Raw genomic sequence first — 18998 nt, 5'->3', positions numbered from 1 at the left:
AGTATTATATGGTTTTTCTTATGTCATTATATGATCTCACCTACTTCCCATTCTCATCCACTATCCATTTTTGTATCTTTCATTTTTTGGGTTAAATTATGATGTTAGAACATGTATTATATTTGAATTATTGGTTTATCCTTTATATTTTAATTTGATTAATTTTAATTATTATATCTTTTGAATTTTTAAAATTTAAGTTATGATTAAATGGTATTCATTAAATTCATTAAATTATATTATTTCTAAACATATTATTACATATATATCAGCTTGTTATTCCATATATTACTTTAAAAATTAGTTAATGGATTTAAATTACTTTGCATCAAGATTCAAATTTTAAATTTTTAAAAATATAAGGATTAAAAATGATTAAATTAAATAACATGAATTAAATCTACAACTTTATACATAATAAAAATTAATGAAAAAATTTAACCAAATAAATTTAATCACCACCATTTAAATCTTGACCTAAATTTCTAAAAATATAAAGACAAAAATTGATCAAATTAAAATATAAAGATTAAATCCACAAGTCACTCATCCTTATGAATACAATGTAGCAACTTTGGGAATTAAATAGTAATTACCTTTCCCCATGAAGAAAGAAAGTGCATGTTGAAATTGGTTCCTTTGGTCTCAAAGAGAGTGAAGGGATGGCAAAGAGAAACAACAGGATTAAAGAAATCCTCTCAACCAGGAGATAGAACAATGTGTTGTAGCAATCCATTTTTATATTATATTAGAAGTTTAAGAGTTCATGTGGGTACATTATTATTATGGCGAAGCACAACAATATATATAGGTAGCTTGGCTGATAAGGGATAATAATAATAGACATGACTAGATGAATTACTCTCAAAATGAAGCAGCTTTGAGAATGTCCATATCAGCTACATCTCTCACAAGATTTTTGGTTGAAGGTAAACCAGCTACCACATCATCTTCGATACCACACTCATTTGTGCCCCTTCTGATCTTGAAGTAACCATCCTGTAGTTCAAAAATATGATAATCAATATATAAGCATCCTAAACACATTTTTCTTTTTGTTCCTAAATGAATATGAAGAAAAAGTTTCATGTAAAAACATACTTCACCCCAGCCTTTATTCCACTGGTTTGCAAGGAGCTGCAATAGGGAGAAAATTAGAATATTAAAATATTTAACTCAATAAAAGGTTACATGATTCCTAGATAAATTTCCCAAATATAAAATCATTCAAATATACCCAGTAATCCTCTCCATCATCAGAAGTTCCCCACCCGATAAGCTTAACTGCATGACCTCCCATAACACTGCCTGTCACATGCTTGTAAACTCCAGATCTGTAGTGAGCAAAATCCTGGAGAATCATGAAAATAAATAAGGAAATCAACCACCACATCTCTCTTCTTTATGCTTATTTTCATGCATTTTGGGTTTGAAGAGCTGTAATATGCAATAAGCAGCAGTTATCAAGGAAAACCAAACCAAACAACTAATCTGATAGTTAAGTGCCAAAAACATGCCAGCTTTGCCCCTAGGGGTCTCATACAAAAGTACTAGTTTCAAAGCCAAGCTGACCACATTGAAATTGCTCACCAAGAAAAGCAAAGCAGCAAATTTAACTAGAAAAATACATATGCTTTCTTTACCTCATAAACGGTGAAGGCGACCTCAACAGGTCCATTCTTATAAACTTCAGCCATGATATCAGTTGGATCCGAGTTGATTCTATATGCCCCGACACTATAGTGCTTGGACTGACTCCAGAGCTGGTTTCCCTTAACGCACTTTTTCTCACACATTGGAGTAGGACATGCAGGCTCACAGCCAGGGTGAGAACAGCCAATATCATCAAAGTACGGATCACACTGCAAGAGGAAGAATTTGTTCATTACTGAGAACAAATTACATCCTTTCCTCCTTATGTGCAGTAGCAGAATAGTTATGATACTAGCAATAATGATACCTCCTCAGTGACAACACCGGAGCGCACAAAATATTGCCAAGCAGATATTGGAACCCCCCCATCACAGCCACTTCCACATAAAAAGCCACAGCACGCGAGAAGATCATTAACAGACAAAGATATATTCTGCAATGAAATATTCTGTGAGTACTGAAAAATTTGCCATGACCTGTAAGTGATTTCCTCCTTGTTTAAAAACAAAAGTTCCATTTACCATGCCAAAATGGATACAGAACCGATCAGATAGTGATTCTACAGCACCAAAAGCCCAGCAAGAACCACAGTGACCCTAAATCATCATCAGCTCAACAAAATAAGAATTTACATAAATATGAGATATAAAAATGAGGGAAAAGGAAATGGAATTACCTGATCTTCAAATTGGAAATGGGTCCAAGAATTGATTGATCATACAGAAAAGAATATCATCAGTCCTTTGTTCAGAAGCAGCAAAATCTTATAAACTAGCACATAACTCACCAAGAATTCTTCCAATTGTGCTACATTGTGGCCAAGCTGTTCTAGCATCAAAATTGGCCGGCATCTTTAAGGATTTGTCATGCCTTATAATAGGAATGCCCAGAAGTTCCTTCTTCGGTGTTGGTTTGACTCCAAGAATGTGCTTAAACTCACCAACCTTTGTACCGAAAATGACAAATTTGGAACTAGTAAGCATCCAGGTCTACACACGTATCTCTAGGAAATAGAAAGAAAGATCAAAGATCAGTCCAAAGGTGCAAACTAGACAACTTACAGTGTAATTAGAAAATCTAGGATTCAGGGCAGCTTTCCATCCAGCCTTGGGATTTTCATTTACTAGTTTGACAATTGAATCCTACATGATCATGGTGAGAGTAAAGAACTAATATAATTTTTTTTTTTATCTTACCCCCTTGTTTTTTGCTTAAAGAAATTCAACTGGGAAATACCTGAAGGATTCGAGAGTTAAGCTTGACCTCAGAAGGTTGTCCCACAGCAATCACCTGCTGACAATACAAGTATCAACTAAGTTCCTAATAGAACTTACAAAAATTTATACATGCATGCCCAATAAAGCAACAAATGGTAATGAAATTGACACGAAAAATATCTAATTTACCATAGAATCCTGGATGCACAAGTACAAGAATCTATCAATAGCTAACCTAGCACACCAATGATGGCAACCACAGATAAAAGCAAAACTACCAGGCTACCAGCAATGCGCTCTAAGAATCAGGTATCAATAAATAAGATTCCCCAAAAGTCTCCCATTGAGAAAAACAGTTTTTCAGTTCATCACAAAATGGGTCACATCTCATCGTGCATAAGCAAGCTACATGAATCCCGAAGAACAGATTTTGGAGAGGAACACTAACAGGACAACATAGAAAAATTTTGTCTTTTCAACAATATCAGCTCCAAAAAAGGTAAGAAAATTTAGTTTCAATAGGAAAGACTGAAGACAATATTCTAGAACTCAGATTCTGGATACTATTACAATTTATCAAAGTCAAACAAGTATCATGGCATCTTCACATAATATTTACATTTATCAACACAGATTGTAGGTCTCAGAACCAGAACAATAAAAGAACTAAAGTTTACGATCCGAAAAATGATAAATGGGACCCAAATTAAGAGGGAAAAAAATCATGAAATCCCATAATACCTTTGGGTGAACCGTGGTGAGAAGTACCAAAAAGGTAGCGAAAAAAAGCAGAGGAGTCGCCATTTTCTTCATTTCCGAGGTTGAAGAAAGGAGCAACGAGAAGTGGGGATTAAAGGGAGGGTAGTATCTTGAGTTGAGACCTTCCCTTGTAGTTGTTATTAGATGAAGTTAAAGGAGAGGAGGAGGGAGAAATAGATTAGATAATTGGCAAAAGTTCTGAAGAACAATGATTTAACTTGAGGAAGACGGTATTGATTGGCTTGTTTGAAGTGGCAATGACGTCCAAGGGATGGGAAAAACCTGACCTTTTTTCGAGGCTTGATAGCTCCCTCCCATGACCCTTTTTTCTTTTTTTGGACTTCCATGACCTTGACTGGTAGTTAACTCTTGAGATATTTTTATTATTTACCGAAGACAGACTTTCAATGTTGTTTTTGGTAATTATATTTTAACTACGGGTTTTTTATTCATATAGTATAAAATAATTAAAAAAAAACTAAAATGGTACTAATAACAAATTATTGATGAAAATGGTATGGGGAGAGTGGTGCCGCCTATGACAGAGGCGTGACCGCTCCGCCACTTGATATGAACAGCAAAAAACAGTAGCTGAAAAACAATAAAAAATTGTTGAAAAAAAAAAGGCTGAAACTGAAAAAAAGAAGCTGAATCTAAAAAAAAAAAGCTAGCCTGGCGGTGTGCCTGCCACAGGCGGCACCGATGGTGCCAGTGGCAGAGGCGGCACCGGTCTCCTGCATGCACACCTTGTTTTTTCTGCTGTCTCCATTTCGGGAAGAAGAAAAGAAAAAAGAGAAGAAGGAGAAGGAGAAGGAGTCGGCTGGTGAGGGAAAGAAAAAAGAAAAAGAGAAGGAGAAGAAGAGGGAGGGAGGGAAGGAAGGAAGGAAGAAAAAAAAGAAAGAAAAAGGAGAAAAAAAAAAGGTAATTTTGTTGTATTTTAATTTTTTTTTCTTTTTTCAGCTTTTTTTAACTGTTTTTTCCTGTTCATGTCAGGTGGGAGGGTGGTCACGCCTCTGCCATAGGCAGCATCACCCTCCCCATACCATTTTCGTCAATAATTTGTTATTAATACCATTTTGATATTTTTTTAATTATTTTATACTATATGGATAAAAAACCCTTTAACTACAGAAAATCTAATTATTACTAGTTGACTTTCAACAATTTAAGGTTATATTTTATTGGGTAAAAATAATTTTCTAATTTCTGAGCAAATTAGATTTTCCTAAAAAAATTGGAGTAATTTAAGGCCCCGTTGAATGGATAATACATTTATTTGTAATTAGGGTAAAAATAACGGTACAATTATATTAGGTACCGTAATCTGTTAATTTCGAAAGTGAACAATTAAAATTTGTTAAACAAAAACTTTGTAAAAAAAATCGTACAAAAATAAAAATCGTGAAGACTTTAAAATTTCCCCAAAATGTATATTTAAATATAGAAGTTTATATTACTTATAAATAAAGACTTCTGGCAAAACATTGTAAATACATTATTAATGAATAATGGTACATCTCTTTTTTACTCTCCTAGTTGCTTTTACTTTCATTGTTCTTTATTTCATAACAATACTATCATTTAATCTTAAAAAAGTGTCAATTTTTTTTTTAAGATATTGACTTTTTTAAAAAAAAATTCATATTTATTTCAAGATTTAAAAAATAAACTCAGGGGTTAAATCTATGTGACTTTCATTCCCAACCTAGATCAGTTTCAAACTATTGCATTAGATATTGTAATAACAGACTGTTTTTAGAACACTTATTAGCAAAATCCTATAAAATTTAAAACTGAGCATCTAATAGTAATTTTTTTTTTAAAGCAATCTAATAGTAGTATAGTACAAGAAAAAGAGGGAAGAAACAGAGATAAGGAACAATACATACACCCATGAGGCCATCATTCATTAATTTCCTCTCCCCCAACCCCATCTCTAACATAACATCCACCTTTTCAGCAGTCATAAGATCAGATACCCACCTTAACCAAGATAAACAATCTTTTTGCATCCTTTAATAACAAACTACAGCAAGTGTCTAAACAGATCCTCGACCTCGTAACTTGTAAGTAAAAGATAAGAATATTTATATATCCGATTCGTCTCTATCACTTCAGCAATTTCCAATGGCCACATATGCCACTTTCTCTATACTAAAAGACCTGAGTGACTTTCTTAGAACAGTGATAATGTGCGGCAACTGTGCTGCAAAGCTTCATTTAAAGATTTGAGTGCCTTGTCGTATGATATAAACCCCATAAACCAAAATTCATAGCCATCTCTGGTAATCATATGAATATATTTTTTGGAAGGGTTCAATCTGTTTGCCGAAGGATCGACTGTAGCCAACTTATCAAGCTCAATCACTACCTATAGCAATATGGCAATACCATAGATCAATTCTCAGAAATTTAGATTCAACAGCAAAGCAGTCCAGACAACCAGAAATGAAAACAGTAGCAACAATGAAGAAAAAGATATATGAGAATATGAAAGTAATCCAGGTAAGATTGGAATCAGACAAAAATGATCAGAGAAAGCTCATATAGAAATTTATGCAGCTTATACTTAGACAGTGAATTAAGGACAAATTGGTGGCTGCAGTGCTGTGTAGTTCAACACTTCGGGATTGGACTTGGGTTTGATGCTAGTATAACCATTGGTTACCAAATTTGGAGCTTCTTAAAGCTCAGGGCAGCTATGCTAAGTGATCGACGATATTCTTCTGAGGTGGAAAGGAAAAAGAGAGACGAGCTATGATTGACAAAGAAAGGAAATCACCGTGCTATATATCATAAGTTTAACTACCAAAAGAACTCAACGACATTAAAACAGAACCAAGTATCACGGTACTACCCTAATATTTATTTCCTTTTCCAAAGCTGAAAATTTCGGATTTGTCTTAACTGTGAGGTGTAATTGAACTTGTTATGCAAATGATAGAGGCAATATATAACCAATGAAGCGAGGGATGGCAGCAAGAATATGTTTAGTATTAGGTGGAATTAAATAACAAAAGCTAAAAAATATAGAATCAAAAGTGAAGGAGATACCTTATAATACATCCAGTGCTGGTAACCTGGTGCGTCATAATAACAAAGGGGATAATCACTACAAAACGCTATTCTTTTATTGGATATGTAAAGAGTACCGATGACTGGTCCAGAGGAAGTCGATAGATAGCAAACGTATGAATGTAAGAGCTTTTCCCCTGGCAAGATCTGAAATGTCTGTCGGAACAACCTATCATGCCCTCCTTCTGCAAGTAGCTTTGTCCCTTGGGCAATCCTTGCCACTGCAGCATCAGTAATACTAGGGCTCACCCTCACTGCTTTCAGACAAAATAAGATTGCATATAAGAACCATAACCGCATACAAAAATCTTAGTTTATTGCTAAATAGCCGTATCGAGAAAATCTCACGGTGGTTCCAAAAGTCGTCAGCAAGGGCCTCGGCTTTTCTAGCGCATCGGCTCAAGGCGTTGCATAAGGTACCCATTGGCCCTGTAAAAGTAAAAACAAACCAGTCAACAACGCAGTTTCAAGATCAATCCCGAGCAAAAGATCGAATAAAACTTACTGCTGCCGGATGAGGGAACTGGTGAAATGGAGAGGTAAGGACTATTGTTGTGAGAAGCCATGTTGAATTGATTGTTGAAGGAGGAAGATGGATGTTGAGGATGGGGTAGTATCGGTCTAGCCATTTCAACTGATGCTTAAAGCTTCTTCTTCTTTTTTTTTCCTGTTGGGTTCTCCACTAGAGAAATTACCCCTTTTTAAAATAAATTTGTCTGTTCTGGGAATTTCCAAAAGGATGAATTAGCGTCAGTTCCTTGAACAGTCTGACGATGTTGATGCTGTGAGAAAGGAATAACAGGTCGGAATAAAATGTACAAAAAAGGCAGAGAATATTGCAGAGAATGTAGAACAATAGATATAGAAGCAGCCGAAAGGAATACGACTAATCTTTCAGAGATACCTCCTCCTTTTCCATTTTTCCTCTCTTCTGCCATTAGTTTTGACAAGCCAAGTTGCCAAGCTGCTAATCTGAATTTTAGGTAATTTGATGGTGACCTGATCAAGAAGCCATTGATAGACAATAGATTTGGTTTTATAATTTAGATTGATAGCTTAAGATATTAAGCCATAGGTTACCTTGTTGTAGTATTATTATGTTTTGTTGGTGCATGGGTTAGCTTTAGATGATATATATTTCCATGCAAGATCTCGATTTCGCGTGACTGTTTAACTTATACCCAGATTATGTGTGGAACTTGGAAGCCCAACATAGACTTTGGTCCAATACCTTTCATCAAATAGTATATGCATACCACTGGAGAATGGAAATGCAAAGGCAGTCAAACATATTATATTACTCCTACTTGATTGATCAAAAAAATATATGCGGAGAACAGATGACAACCATCTGACTTGATAATAAGAGCTTTTTCTCTGAGATATATACTGACTTATACATAGAGACGAAGCCTCTAACAGAGGAGTGATTTCACCACAAGATGTGGCAGGTTTTCATATTAGGAAGGAGGAGCTAAACAACATTTTAGTCCTTGACACGCTATTCAAGAATCCCTGTTCAAAGGAATATTTTCCCAACCCATGAATTTTATCTTCAATGCCTTGGCATTCTCTCCCAAAGCTTGGTTTGGTTCTTTTGGATTACCAGGTCTTATATCAGTACCAGTTATTAGTGAGTTGGTGAAGCCTGATGTGTTCTTTACTTGAGACTTTCTTCGCTTGTACGTCAAAGGAAGGGTAAGATCATACTTAAGCCTCTCTGAACCACTAGGTTTACTTGGCTTCTCTGAATTTTCAGCTTCAAAATCACTCGGTTTCTTCATTTGGCTGGGAAAAACAATTAACTTCTCCTGCAAACCTCCTTCAATTCCCGAACTTGAGACTGCTTCAGCAACTATTGGAAGGATAGTCATACAATCTTTTTGCAAGACTCTGGTCTGCCTCTCTCCTTCATGGTATTGGTCAGTAAATGGGAATGGAAACAATCCTTTCTTTCCCCTGTCTAAGTTCTGCCACAAATTCAGACCAAATTTGTATCTCTTTGAACCAATTACACTTTCCTCATCAAGTTCGAACAATTTATGTTTACCTAAATCAGCAATGCCAACTTCCTTGCTTCTATTTCCACTAGAGTTTTGTACATATCTACTGCTTCCTAAAGCACTATCCTGATAAACTAACAGACTTTGAGATTGCTCAGGGTTCATTTTGCTACCAGCAACCTTTTGCCATAGAAATGGTGTCCTACTAAAGCTACCTACATTTTCTGAGTATGCAGGTGTTGCTGAACTAGGCACCGTGCGATCTTGTAAATCTTGGGCACCGGCAAGCAATCCCTTCTGTGACCTTCTTGAGAACACTTTTGATACTTGGGGTAGGACAGAAGGAACTTTTGGAACTACTTTCAACAGGCCCTTCGGTACTGATCGGCATTGTTCTGATATGTCACCTACAACCATCTTTTGGTTGTGATTGTGAGTAGCATTGCCAGTAGTTTTAACCTTCAGAACACCCTTTGTGCTGCAGTTTGGGGCAATAAAGTTCATGCCATTGGCAGATGGACTGACAACATTGGTTTTTTCTTTAACACTTTCCCAAGTCTTTATTCTCTTTGGTAAATGGGACATGAGTGCATCCGAATTAACATCCTCATTTAACAGATATTCATCATTAGGAACTGCATTAAGGTCAAGCAAATCGGCATTCACATCCCCGCATTTCCTCCTTGTTCTCCACATATATAGTCTTTCAGAAACACCAGCACTCATATCACATTCATCCCACAACCTTCTCATGTCTGTGAACATTTGAACCATTTTGTAATGATAAGATCTTAGTGCATGGTAATATTTTCTCCTCTCAAGAGACTGTAAGGTCTCTCTGAGACGAGAAATCTTTGGAGGATAAAATCCACCTTTCATTCTTTCGAAAAATGTATCCATGGGATTCCCAAAATACATATCACTACCACTGAAAAGATCTTTCATAGTCAACCAAAAGGTCCATTCGTCCATATCGGGAAGGTAGGCAGATAAAGAAAACCGTTCTTCATCTGTCAAGCACGAGTTCCATGTGTCCAATGACAATATATCCCTTAAATCTGGTAGATCAAAAAGTTCATATGGTATACTGCAAACCTGACCTTCCACCATGCCAAGCTCACTGCTAATTCCCTTGAAGTCAAAGTCATCCAGATCATCACCCGAGTCTGCCCCGTAGAGAGGGTCGTCTTCCTTTTCCTTCGCCTCACCTTTTAATGAGCCAGGAATGTGGCCTTGGCAACTACTAACCCCTGATTTCCAATGGCAAATCTTCTGTGTGCCCATTGAAACCAAAAGGATGCTCTGGTCTACAATCTAGTTACATGGAAAAGGCAAACAACCAAGAAAAAACTTGATTGCAACACGAAATCTACCTGCAAAGCACACAATCTTCTTAAAAAAAGTTTGTAGCAGGAGAAGAACATTGCCTCTCAATTGTAAATTCCACCCCCTTAGTTTACAATAAGCAGAGCGCTTCCACAGCAGAAAGAAATTTGTGTATAGAAATAACATAAATATATCAAAAATTCATATCAATACTCCAGTGAAATATACATTGCCAATACACTGTTCATTTCAGTTCAAATAGAAGCCAGTGAAAGAAGGCAATAAATAATTTTTTATCACTGTGATCATAAATTCTTAATCAAGAGAAAATGAATCAATTAGATCAAGAGATAATAAGATTAAGTAGTAGAAAAATCCAGTAAATTTTGAACAAAAATTTCAAGATACCAAGTGCTCGAGCAATTAAGAGAGATCAAAGCAAACGACAGCTAAAGATTACGAGAAGAAAAAGGAAACACTCACTGATTAGTGGGAAATTGGAAGTTAGCTAAAGCAAATGAGATGATCAAGGGATGAAACAAATCCTCCACGACTGAAAAAGATGAAGAAATCGTGTATGAAAGTTGGGGAATTGAGCGAAGGAAAAACAAGGCAACAGTGCGTGAATCTAGGGATACATGAGTGGCTTCATTCCTTTACCTTTTGGCTTTTGTTGCATTTGGAGAGAAAATGGCGAGCCTTAAAGCTGCCAATTGGAATTTTATTTATTTTACTTCCTTTCCCCTTTTTTTTCTACAGTTTTCGTTTTGTTTTTTCCGCGGTTAAGTTATTTTTTGGGTTTAAATATTAAAAAGCCTCTGTACTCTTATAACAATTACAATACTTTAATTTTAAAACCTTGGATCCCTAGAATTTTCCTGATTTAAAAATATTGGTCCCTATGTCAATTTTGTCATTAGTGTTGTTGAAGTGGCTGTTATAAAAAAAAGTAAAATAGTTTTTTTAGCCCTCATTATTTTTTTTTTTGCCATTTAGTTCATACTCTTAAAACATACCTAAACAATTATAAAAAAAATGAAAAATATTAAAAATTCATAATATTAAAAAAATACTATTTACTCTATGAATGATAATAAGATCTCTTCAAACCTTGAACTATTCGTGCGACTCATATTAAATTAAATTTAAACATATTTTTTTAATTTAAATCATATTAATTATATATTAAAAGAACCTTATGTGAATTTAATTATAAAATATATAAAATATTAGTATAAAATAATTTTTAAATAAAGTACAAACTCTAAATCGATTTAGATTAACTTTAATCATTTATTGTTCAAAATACATTATATTAAAAGAATTTTATATGAAAATAACCCATTTTGGCAGAATTTAAAGTTAATAAATTTAGTCTTGAATTTTTTTTGTTGAAATAAAAATAAAATAAAGAAATTACATTAAACTAGAGAGACAAAAGCACCACTGACTTGTTCTTTATTTAGTACATCTAAGACTTCATTAGGGGCGTCGTCATAAATTTGTAGTCTTGATTCCCATTCTAAGCTCAACTTAATCAAGGTGTCGGCAACAAGATTATTCTCTCTAGGAATATACCTGATAGACCATTGGCCATCAGTTCTCATAATCCGTTGAACCCTCTTGAGCATAGTGATATCCGCATCCACCAACATACCATCATGCAGAGCTCTAGCCACCTCTAAATTATCTATGTGAATCATTGCTTTGGTAAATCCCTTGCTACGCAGAATAAGAATGCCATCTAGAACACCCCACAGTTCAGCTTCAAAAGTTGAACATTTTCCTAGATAGTGATTGTAACCTAAGATCCCGTTTCCATTTTGATTTTGTAGCACCCCACCAGCAATAATGTTTCCAAAACCTCTATCAACCACACCATCAATGAAAAGATATATTGATTTATCTATCGAGGATACTCGCGTGCAAGAGGAATGGTTAAATTGCTTGAATCCACTTCGGCTACATTCATACTGATGAGCTCAATTGTAAGAGACTTTAATAATTTCAAGAGCGTTTTAAGAGATACCTTGGAAGAAAAATAGATTTTTATTCTTCCAAATACGCCAGACAATTATTCCAAAAAGACAAGCCCATGTTACTCCTCGTCTAAGCAATATATTGTAACAAAAATGGTTAGAAGTCAACCAAATTTGTAAAGACTTAGAAAAAAAACATGTGTTGTTTATCCGAAGGGATAATTTGCATCCACTCTTGTTTCTTTGTCGAACAATCTTGAAGCGTATGTAAGATATCCTTTGTTTCATGTCCACATAAAGAACAAAAGCTATCATGCCCTATTCCTTGTCTAGGTCTTGAAATTTTTATATAGTGTATTTTGAACAAAAAAACTACATAATCTATTTAAATTTAATTTGAACCAATTTAGAGTTTGTATCATTGTTTTAAAAAAATTACACCAATGTTTCATTTACTTTATAATTAAATTTAATTAAAAAATTTGATATATAAATGATTTGGATTAATTAAAAACATTTATCCAAATATAATTTAATATGAATTGAACAAATAGCTTAGACTATGAAAATATCTTATTACCATTAAATGTGTTCATGGGCAAGGCTAATCCAAAGCTTGATTTTAAGAGAATTTCTATCTTCGAGTTTGTTTCGCTCAAATGGACAGTTTTACTATTTAAAAATAACAAAAAGAATATTTATATATTTAAATTTAATTGTAAAAATAATATTGATATATTTTTATGAATAAACTACACTAATAATCACCCATCTATTAGTATTTTTTATCACACAACTATTCAAATTTTATCTATTTTTCACTAATTAATTTAATCTTAATTATAAAAAATCTAACCCAACATTTGCCCTCAACTTTTAAAATACAGAACTAAATCTCAAATTATGGACAACTAGATGGAATAACGGCATATTTTGTTTTATTCACGGAATAGATGTGTATCATCCGATTGGATTTCTTCTCTCTAATATAAAGTTGTACTGTACATTCAGACTCCCACGTGACTCCGCCAAAATAATATCACGTGCTGATAATCCAACAATTTTAACTGTTAATCAAGTTAGTCAGTTTCAAGAATTATAATATTTGTGTGAATTTAATCATTTTTTTAATTTCATATTTGTGTTAAAAATACCTATTCCAATTTGATTTCGAGTATTAATAATAGATGTAGAAATTGAATACGACAATAGGAGGTTTATTTTTTTCATAAGTTCTTCCTCCTTGACACATGTAAGTGTTGTATTTTGTAAAATGATCATAATTTCTTCTATTTAATGTGCATATATTTAAGATTTAATTTTATGAAATTTAAAAATTGGTATACATTGTGGAAAGTCTGCTTTTTTGCACGTTTTATGTCGGCTTCTTCTAGCACCATAGGCGGTTTCTAAGGTGGTTTATTCATCGGATTTTCATATTTCTGTAGGGCTCGGTTTGTTTTCGTTATTCTATGACAGGTATGGAGGCCGAATTGGCAATGTTCTCCATAGTGGGCGAGGAGGAGGATGCATGGCAACTCAGTTCTAGTGATGGGATGGGAGATGTTAGTGATAGTCTTTATTCTGTGGGCAATTTTTTTGACTGCTAATATTATCTATTTCCAGGCTATGCACACGACTTTAGCCAATCTGTGGCACCCTCTTAGGGGAATATCGATTTCGGATTTGGAAGACAAACGATATTTGTTTCGCTTTTACTATGAGATTGATATTGAATGGGTGGTGGAAGGAAGTCTATTATCGTTCAAAAATCATCTCTTGGTTTTCCATAAATTGACATTGGGGAAGGATCCAAAGAGTGTGCCACTGTATTATGTTAACTTTTGGGTGCAAATCCGTGATCTCCCAGCAAGGTTAGTGTCTGAGGGCATGGCAAAGCAATTTGAGGCTTTCCTAGGGACTTTTGTAACCTATGATACGACATATGTTCGCAGAGGTATTGGGGGATATTGAGGATTCGAGTTTAGATAGATATTCGGGGTGCTTTGAAAAGAAAGAAGTTAGTATTGTCCAACAAACAATCGATTTATGCTAGATTCCAATACGAGAGATTGTAAATTTTCTTTTTGCTTTTTGTGTGGGCGATTGGGACATGGCAAGAGGTTTTGTCCTATTTAGATTGCGTATTGCTTCTGGTAATGCTCCAAACTCGATCCTTAAAGGGGATTCAGGATTGGCACGTCACTGCCTTAAAATCTTTTCCTTTAAACTTGTACAGATGTGATCTTCATAAAAATATAGTTTAAATAAATATGATTTTTAAACCCTTTTGCTAAATTAGAGATAGTTAATGTTATATATTTCCAAGGAAAATGAAAAACATAGAGGCTCCATTGAAAGCTCTTAAAACCATGTCTGGCGTAAACCTATATTTGACTACAGCGTCGTATACATATACATATAATTAGAAAGACATTAATCATTCAATGTAAATAATTTGATACTTTGCAAAAAAAAAACATAATCATTTCGCTAAGGTTTCATTGAATTAATGGTTTTAAAAGAACAACTTTAGAATACAAAATTTATTCTTCGAAATGACATCATCATGACACCACCCCATGCCATGCATAATACAAAAGACTTAAAAATCTCACGGAATAGATGTCCTCTGGCGTAGTTTTCGAAAGGTCCTTTACTTCGTCAGCGATCCTAAAAGGAAAGATAACTAAATAAGTTTAAAGAACTTAGTGAATTCAAGAACAAACATCTCAATAGCTATATATACAATACCGATGAACCTTTCCAACTCAGCAAGTCATACAATTCGCCCATTGGCAAATGTCATACACAAACAAACTTTAACAGAAAACCTTTTTCGTGTTAGCCACATCCAAGTCCATGATCAAGCCTTAGCATTAATTTTATTTGTTCCATCACGATTTGTCAATCTAGTTGCAATAACTCTTGCCCTACTAGAGGCCACTTGATAATTTTTCATGTATTAAGACCTGCTAATTTAATACTCATTTCATTGAAGACAATGTCATGGTTTTATTTTCATAACTCAGTTCATATTGTTCATTCCAAAAACAATAGGTGGTGGCTTAAACACGAAGGAAGACACTTACTCCATTTACACAGACAACTAACTCAGGCTTATAACCACGAACCTTTATGACCCATACGCAAACATATCATCTTATAGGATAAGAGTACTTACCTCCAAACATAAACGAGAACATATTAAACACATATGAAAGCAAGAAGGAACACACAAAAAATGTTGCAAGATTAGACAACAAGACTCTTGTCCTTATCACGAGAGTTTTCAAGAGTTTCTTGAGTTAAATATAAAAATTTAACTTATCAGATCATTTTAATAGATTGGGCAGGTGTGCTTCTTGTGGTCAATTTGGATGGCAAACGTGAAAGAGTGTGGGAGGTGGGTGAGCAATCGAATTCAAAGGATCCCACAGTGTTGGAAGATTCCCTAATAGAGATAAGTGAAGGTAAAAAATGGCTTTGCATTATGCGATTCTCTTCAGGTTCTACTGTAACAACTTTAACAATGACTTTGGTTGAATAGGATCTTGGTTCAGCTTCTGACTTATCGGCTACCCTTACATGGCAAGGCAATCGAGCGCCATGAAAACCCTTACTTGGAATGTCTGGAGATTAGGGAATCCTTGAGTTGTACGTCTCATCCGACAAATATTGAGGGAGACAAATCCTATTGTAGCATTTCTCATAAAAACTAAGGTACAAAGTTTAAGTATGGAGAAGGTTATGTAACAGCTAGGTTTAGACCCTAGTCGGAATAGTAATTTTGGGACCATAAATTCGAGTCAGAAAAATATTTTAATATTACTTTCCGTGCTTATGATATGTGAATTAGCATATGTGAAAGTTTCGTATGAAAATTTTATCAATTATGTGCTTAATTTGCAAAAAGAACTTAATCGCGTAAAATGCATAAGTGACTAGCTATTTGTTAAAGTGCTAAATTGCTATGTTTTATATATGTGGGTTCCTTATGATGCAATTATACCACTAAATTAATGCATGGACATAAATGGCCTAATGTTAATGTTTTGATAATGTTTTCATTAAGGGCAAAATTGGTATTTAGTTAATAATTATTAATTAAATAAAACAAAAGCATGAAAATTGGCCATTATCATCCATGTTTGACGAAATTATCAAAGGAAAAGAAAAGAAAACTTAAGCTAGGGTTCGGTTATTGATTTTGGTGATTAAGGTATGGTTTTTGATCCGTTTTTTATAATTTCTACGTTTTTGTGATCGTTGCTTAGTAAGCTATCAAACCCATGTCTCAATTTCTGATCTTGTTTATGATTTTAAGATGTGCCATTGTTGATAATGTGAGTTTTATGAAGATTGATGATAGAAAATAGAATATATGTGTTAGATTACTATGTTTTGTATTGAGATTTTTGATGAATTTGAGTATTTTGGGCTAAATTGTAAAAATGAGATTTTGAGGGATTAAAATATGAAATAAATAAAATATATGAACTTATATGAACACTATGAAAATTTGGCTAAGCATGAGTATATGAAAATTTTGTATATTTTGTGATTTTTGTGATTAAGGACTAAAGTGTTAAAATGTGAAAATGTGAGGGCTAATTTGTAAAATGCTCTAAATGTGTGTTTATGGATTGATTTGAATATTTTTTGAATAAAAGAGTTAAATTTTAATTTATATAGATTAAGAACAAAAGAAAACAGAATTAGATCAGGGGAAGTCGAAAGTCGTCGAGTAGTCGACTCCGTTCGTTCAAATCCGTACGAGGTAAGTCGATACACAAATAAATGTGCTTGAATCAATTTATTATGCTTATATTTTATTGAAATGAAATGAATGGCTTGGAAAATGAATATGTGAAATTGTGAAAGCATCGACAGTGTTTCGATGTTTGAAAAGCCCCGTACGAATCATAGAAATAGTTAGGATACATATGTCATGACATAGGATCCGATATGTGTTTTCATGTAAGACCACGTCTGGGACGTTGGCATCGACTTATGATTTACATGTAAGACCATGTCTGGGACATCGGCATCGTATTTGATTTCGTGTAAGACCCTGTTTGGGACAATGGCATCGATATTTGATTACATGTAAGACTACGTCGGGACGTTGGCATTGTATGAGCTTTTTGAGTTATCCGAGTATCCTCATTGATTTCGAACTGTTTAACGGGCATTCCGAGAAAGTGGATGACTATGTGAATGTGTATCCTATTCAGGTATGTTTGAATTGTATACCATGTTTAAGAATGAAAGGCAAGTACATGTACCTTTGTGAACTTATAATATAAGTATGAGTTTCTATGATAATGAGATATGATGTATATGTATGTGAATTATGATCAAATGAACTATAAGAGACATATGGCTATGTGAATGTATCTTGCCTTGAGTTATATGAATGAATTGATCTAGATTAATGTTATGTGTTAAGTTTATTTGTATATGACTTACTAAGCTTTTGAAAGCTTACTTTGTGTGTGTTTTCAATTGTTTTATAGATATCGAAGATACCAAAAGCTTGGGGATCATCGAGGATCATCACCACACTATCAAACTCTATTTTGGTACCTTTTGAAAATGTGAATATAAAAGTATGGCATGTATAGGCTAGAAATATATCAATATGTTTTTGAGTTATGAATATTAGCCATGTGATATAGCTTAGTTATGGTTGTGTTTATGAATGACTTTTGAGTATAAATTATGTGATACAATATAGTCAATATAATGTTTTCATGCATGGCCAAGTGAATTTGTCAATTTGGAAAGTTTTGGTATGTGCTCATTTGAGGAATTGGTAAGTTTATGGCATGAGATTGAATGAATTGAATTGAGGTTATGAAACTCATATTTGGTATGACTTTGGCTTGGGATTTGATATGTTTTGGTTTATATATTGAGAATGAAATTTGTTGATAATGATATGGCATGAATGGTTTATATTTTGGTTGTGAATTGGTTGAAAATTTGGTATAAAATGTTTTGGTTTTGATACTAGTAAGGATGGCCCAAAATGGGTGGCAATTTGGCTTTGCAAATAGCCTATTTTTGTCAACATGGGCAGAGACACGGGTGTGTGTCTTAGCCGTGTGTGACACACGGTTATGTTACATGGCCATGTGTCCCCTGGGGTACCCTACGATTTAAAGTCAGTATACCCTACAGTTTTGGCACAGCCTAGACACACGGACGTGTCTATTGTTCAAGTGTAGCACACGGGCTGGCACACAGGCTTGTGGTCGACCGTGTGATCCAAGTCAGTAGCCTCCCTAATTTTTATACGGCCAGGCACACTGGCGTGTCTTGTGGCCGTGTGGTCAAGTCAGTATGTATGCCCTGTTTTAAGTATAAATTAAGGTCTCGTTGACCTATGTAAAGGACTCTATATTGATGTATGAACTATGATGCTATGATGATTGTGAAACAAATGCTAAATGTTTAGATATGTCCGGTAATACCTCTTAACCCTAGCCCGGCGACGGACATGTTTTAGGGGTGTTACAGGTTAGGCAAAGTTGAGGGTATTTTCAAGGTTTAGATATGAGTAGTGATGGCAGCAGAGGAGGTTTGTTGTTATGTTGGAAATAAGGGTATGTGGTTTCACTTCACTCTTTCTCTAGGAATCATATTAACATTATGGTGGATGACGATATGGAGGGTAATTTGTGGCTCTTTACTGGGTTTTACGATCAGCCAGAGGAGGCTAATCGATATCATTCCTGGGAGTTACTTCGATAGCTTTCAGAGGAGGCTTCGAGTCCATGGTTAGTTATGAGAGATTTTAATGAAATTGTATTTTCTCATGAGAAACAGAAATGTTGATTGAGAGATGCTAGGGGTATGGAGGCTTTTCGATGTGCCTTAATGACTGTTATCTTTCTTATTTACATTTTGAGGGTCGGTAGTATACGTAAGAGTGTGGTCGTTTTGCTTATACAAATATTAGGGAAAGATTGGATCGTGGT

The 18998-nt window shown here is 34.4% G+C and overlaps 3 protein-coding genes across 7 annotated transcripts; all 3 read right to left on the bottom strand.

The window, feature by feature from the left end:
- Positions 1-722: 722 nt before the first annotated feature.
- Positions 723-4753, bottom strand: LOC107924061 (cathepsin B-like protease 2). Of its 3 annotated transcripts, none has more exons than XM_016854329.2 (11): positions 3612-4753; positions 2890-2946; positions 2715-2795; positions 2441-2597; positions 2330-2334; positions 2175-2249; positions 1961-2086; positions 1644-1862; positions 1238-1351; positions 1102-1137; positions 723-999 (listed from the first exon to the last, which is right to left on the bottom strand). In XM_016854329.2, the coding sequence occupies exons 1-11, from the start codon at positions 3681-3683 to the stop codon at positions 865-867; spliced, it is 1077 nt and encodes a 358-aa protein (XP_016709818.1). In that variant the 5' UTR covers positions 3684-4753; the 3' UTR covers positions 723-864. The 3 variants fall into 3 exon arrangements, with proteins under 3 accessions (XP_016709818.1, XP_016709819.1, XP_016709820.1); XM_016854330.2 differs by having other exon boundaries at positions 2890-2943; XM_016854331.2 differs by lacking the exon at positions 2715-2795 and having other exon boundaries at positions 2441-2656; positions 2890-2943.
- A 670-nt stretch (positions 4754-5423) lies between these two features.
- Positions 5424-7843, bottom strand: LOC107924063 (GEM-like protein 1). Of its 2 annotated transcripts, none has more exons than XM_041081034.1 (5): positions 7609-7843; positions 7210-7486; positions 7053-7133; positions 6684-6958; positions 5424-6000 (listed from the first exon to the last, which is right to left on the bottom strand). In XM_041081034.1, exons 2-5 carry the CDS (start codon positions 7331-7333, stop codon positions 5806-5808), a joined length of 675 nt encoding a protein of 224 aa, XP_040936968.1. In that variant the 5' UTR covers positions 7334-7486; positions 7609-7843; the 3' UTR covers positions 5424-5805. The 2 variants fall into 2 exon arrangements, with proteins under 2 accessions (XP_040936968.1, XP_040936969.1); XM_041081035.1 differs by having other exon boundaries at positions 7210-7425.
- Positions 7844-8056: 213 nt separating this feature from the next.
- Positions 8057-10774, bottom strand: LOC107924060 (uncharacterized). 2 transcript variants are annotated; one of them, XM_041081033.1, is made up of 3 exons: positions 10694-10745; positions 10517-10586; positions 8057-10080 (listed from the first exon to the last, which is right to left on the bottom strand). In XM_041081033.1, exon 3 carries the CDS (start codon positions 9989-9991, stop codon positions 8210-8212), a length of 1782 nt encoding a protein of 593 aa, XP_040936967.1. In that variant the 5' UTR covers positions 9992-10080; positions 10517-10586; positions 10694-10745; the 3' UTR covers positions 8057-8209. The 2 variants fall into 2 exon arrangements, with proteins under 2 accessions (XP_040936967.1, XP_016709817.1); XM_016854328.2 differs by having other exon boundaries at positions 10517-10774.
- Positions 10775-18998: the final 8224 nt, after the last annotated feature.

Source organism: Gossypium hirsutum, chromosome A11 (assembly GCF_007990345.1).
Source record: "Gossypium hirsutum isolate 1008001.06 chromosome A11, Gossypium_hirsutum_v2.1, whole genome shotgun sequence".
NCBI classification, from domain to species: Eukaryota; Viridiplantae; Streptophyta; class Magnoliopsida; order Malvales; family Malvaceae; genus Gossypium; species Gossypium hirsutum.
Note: the sequence above shows the minus strand (reverse complement) of the source record. Positions and strands in the feature narration are given on the sequence as shown.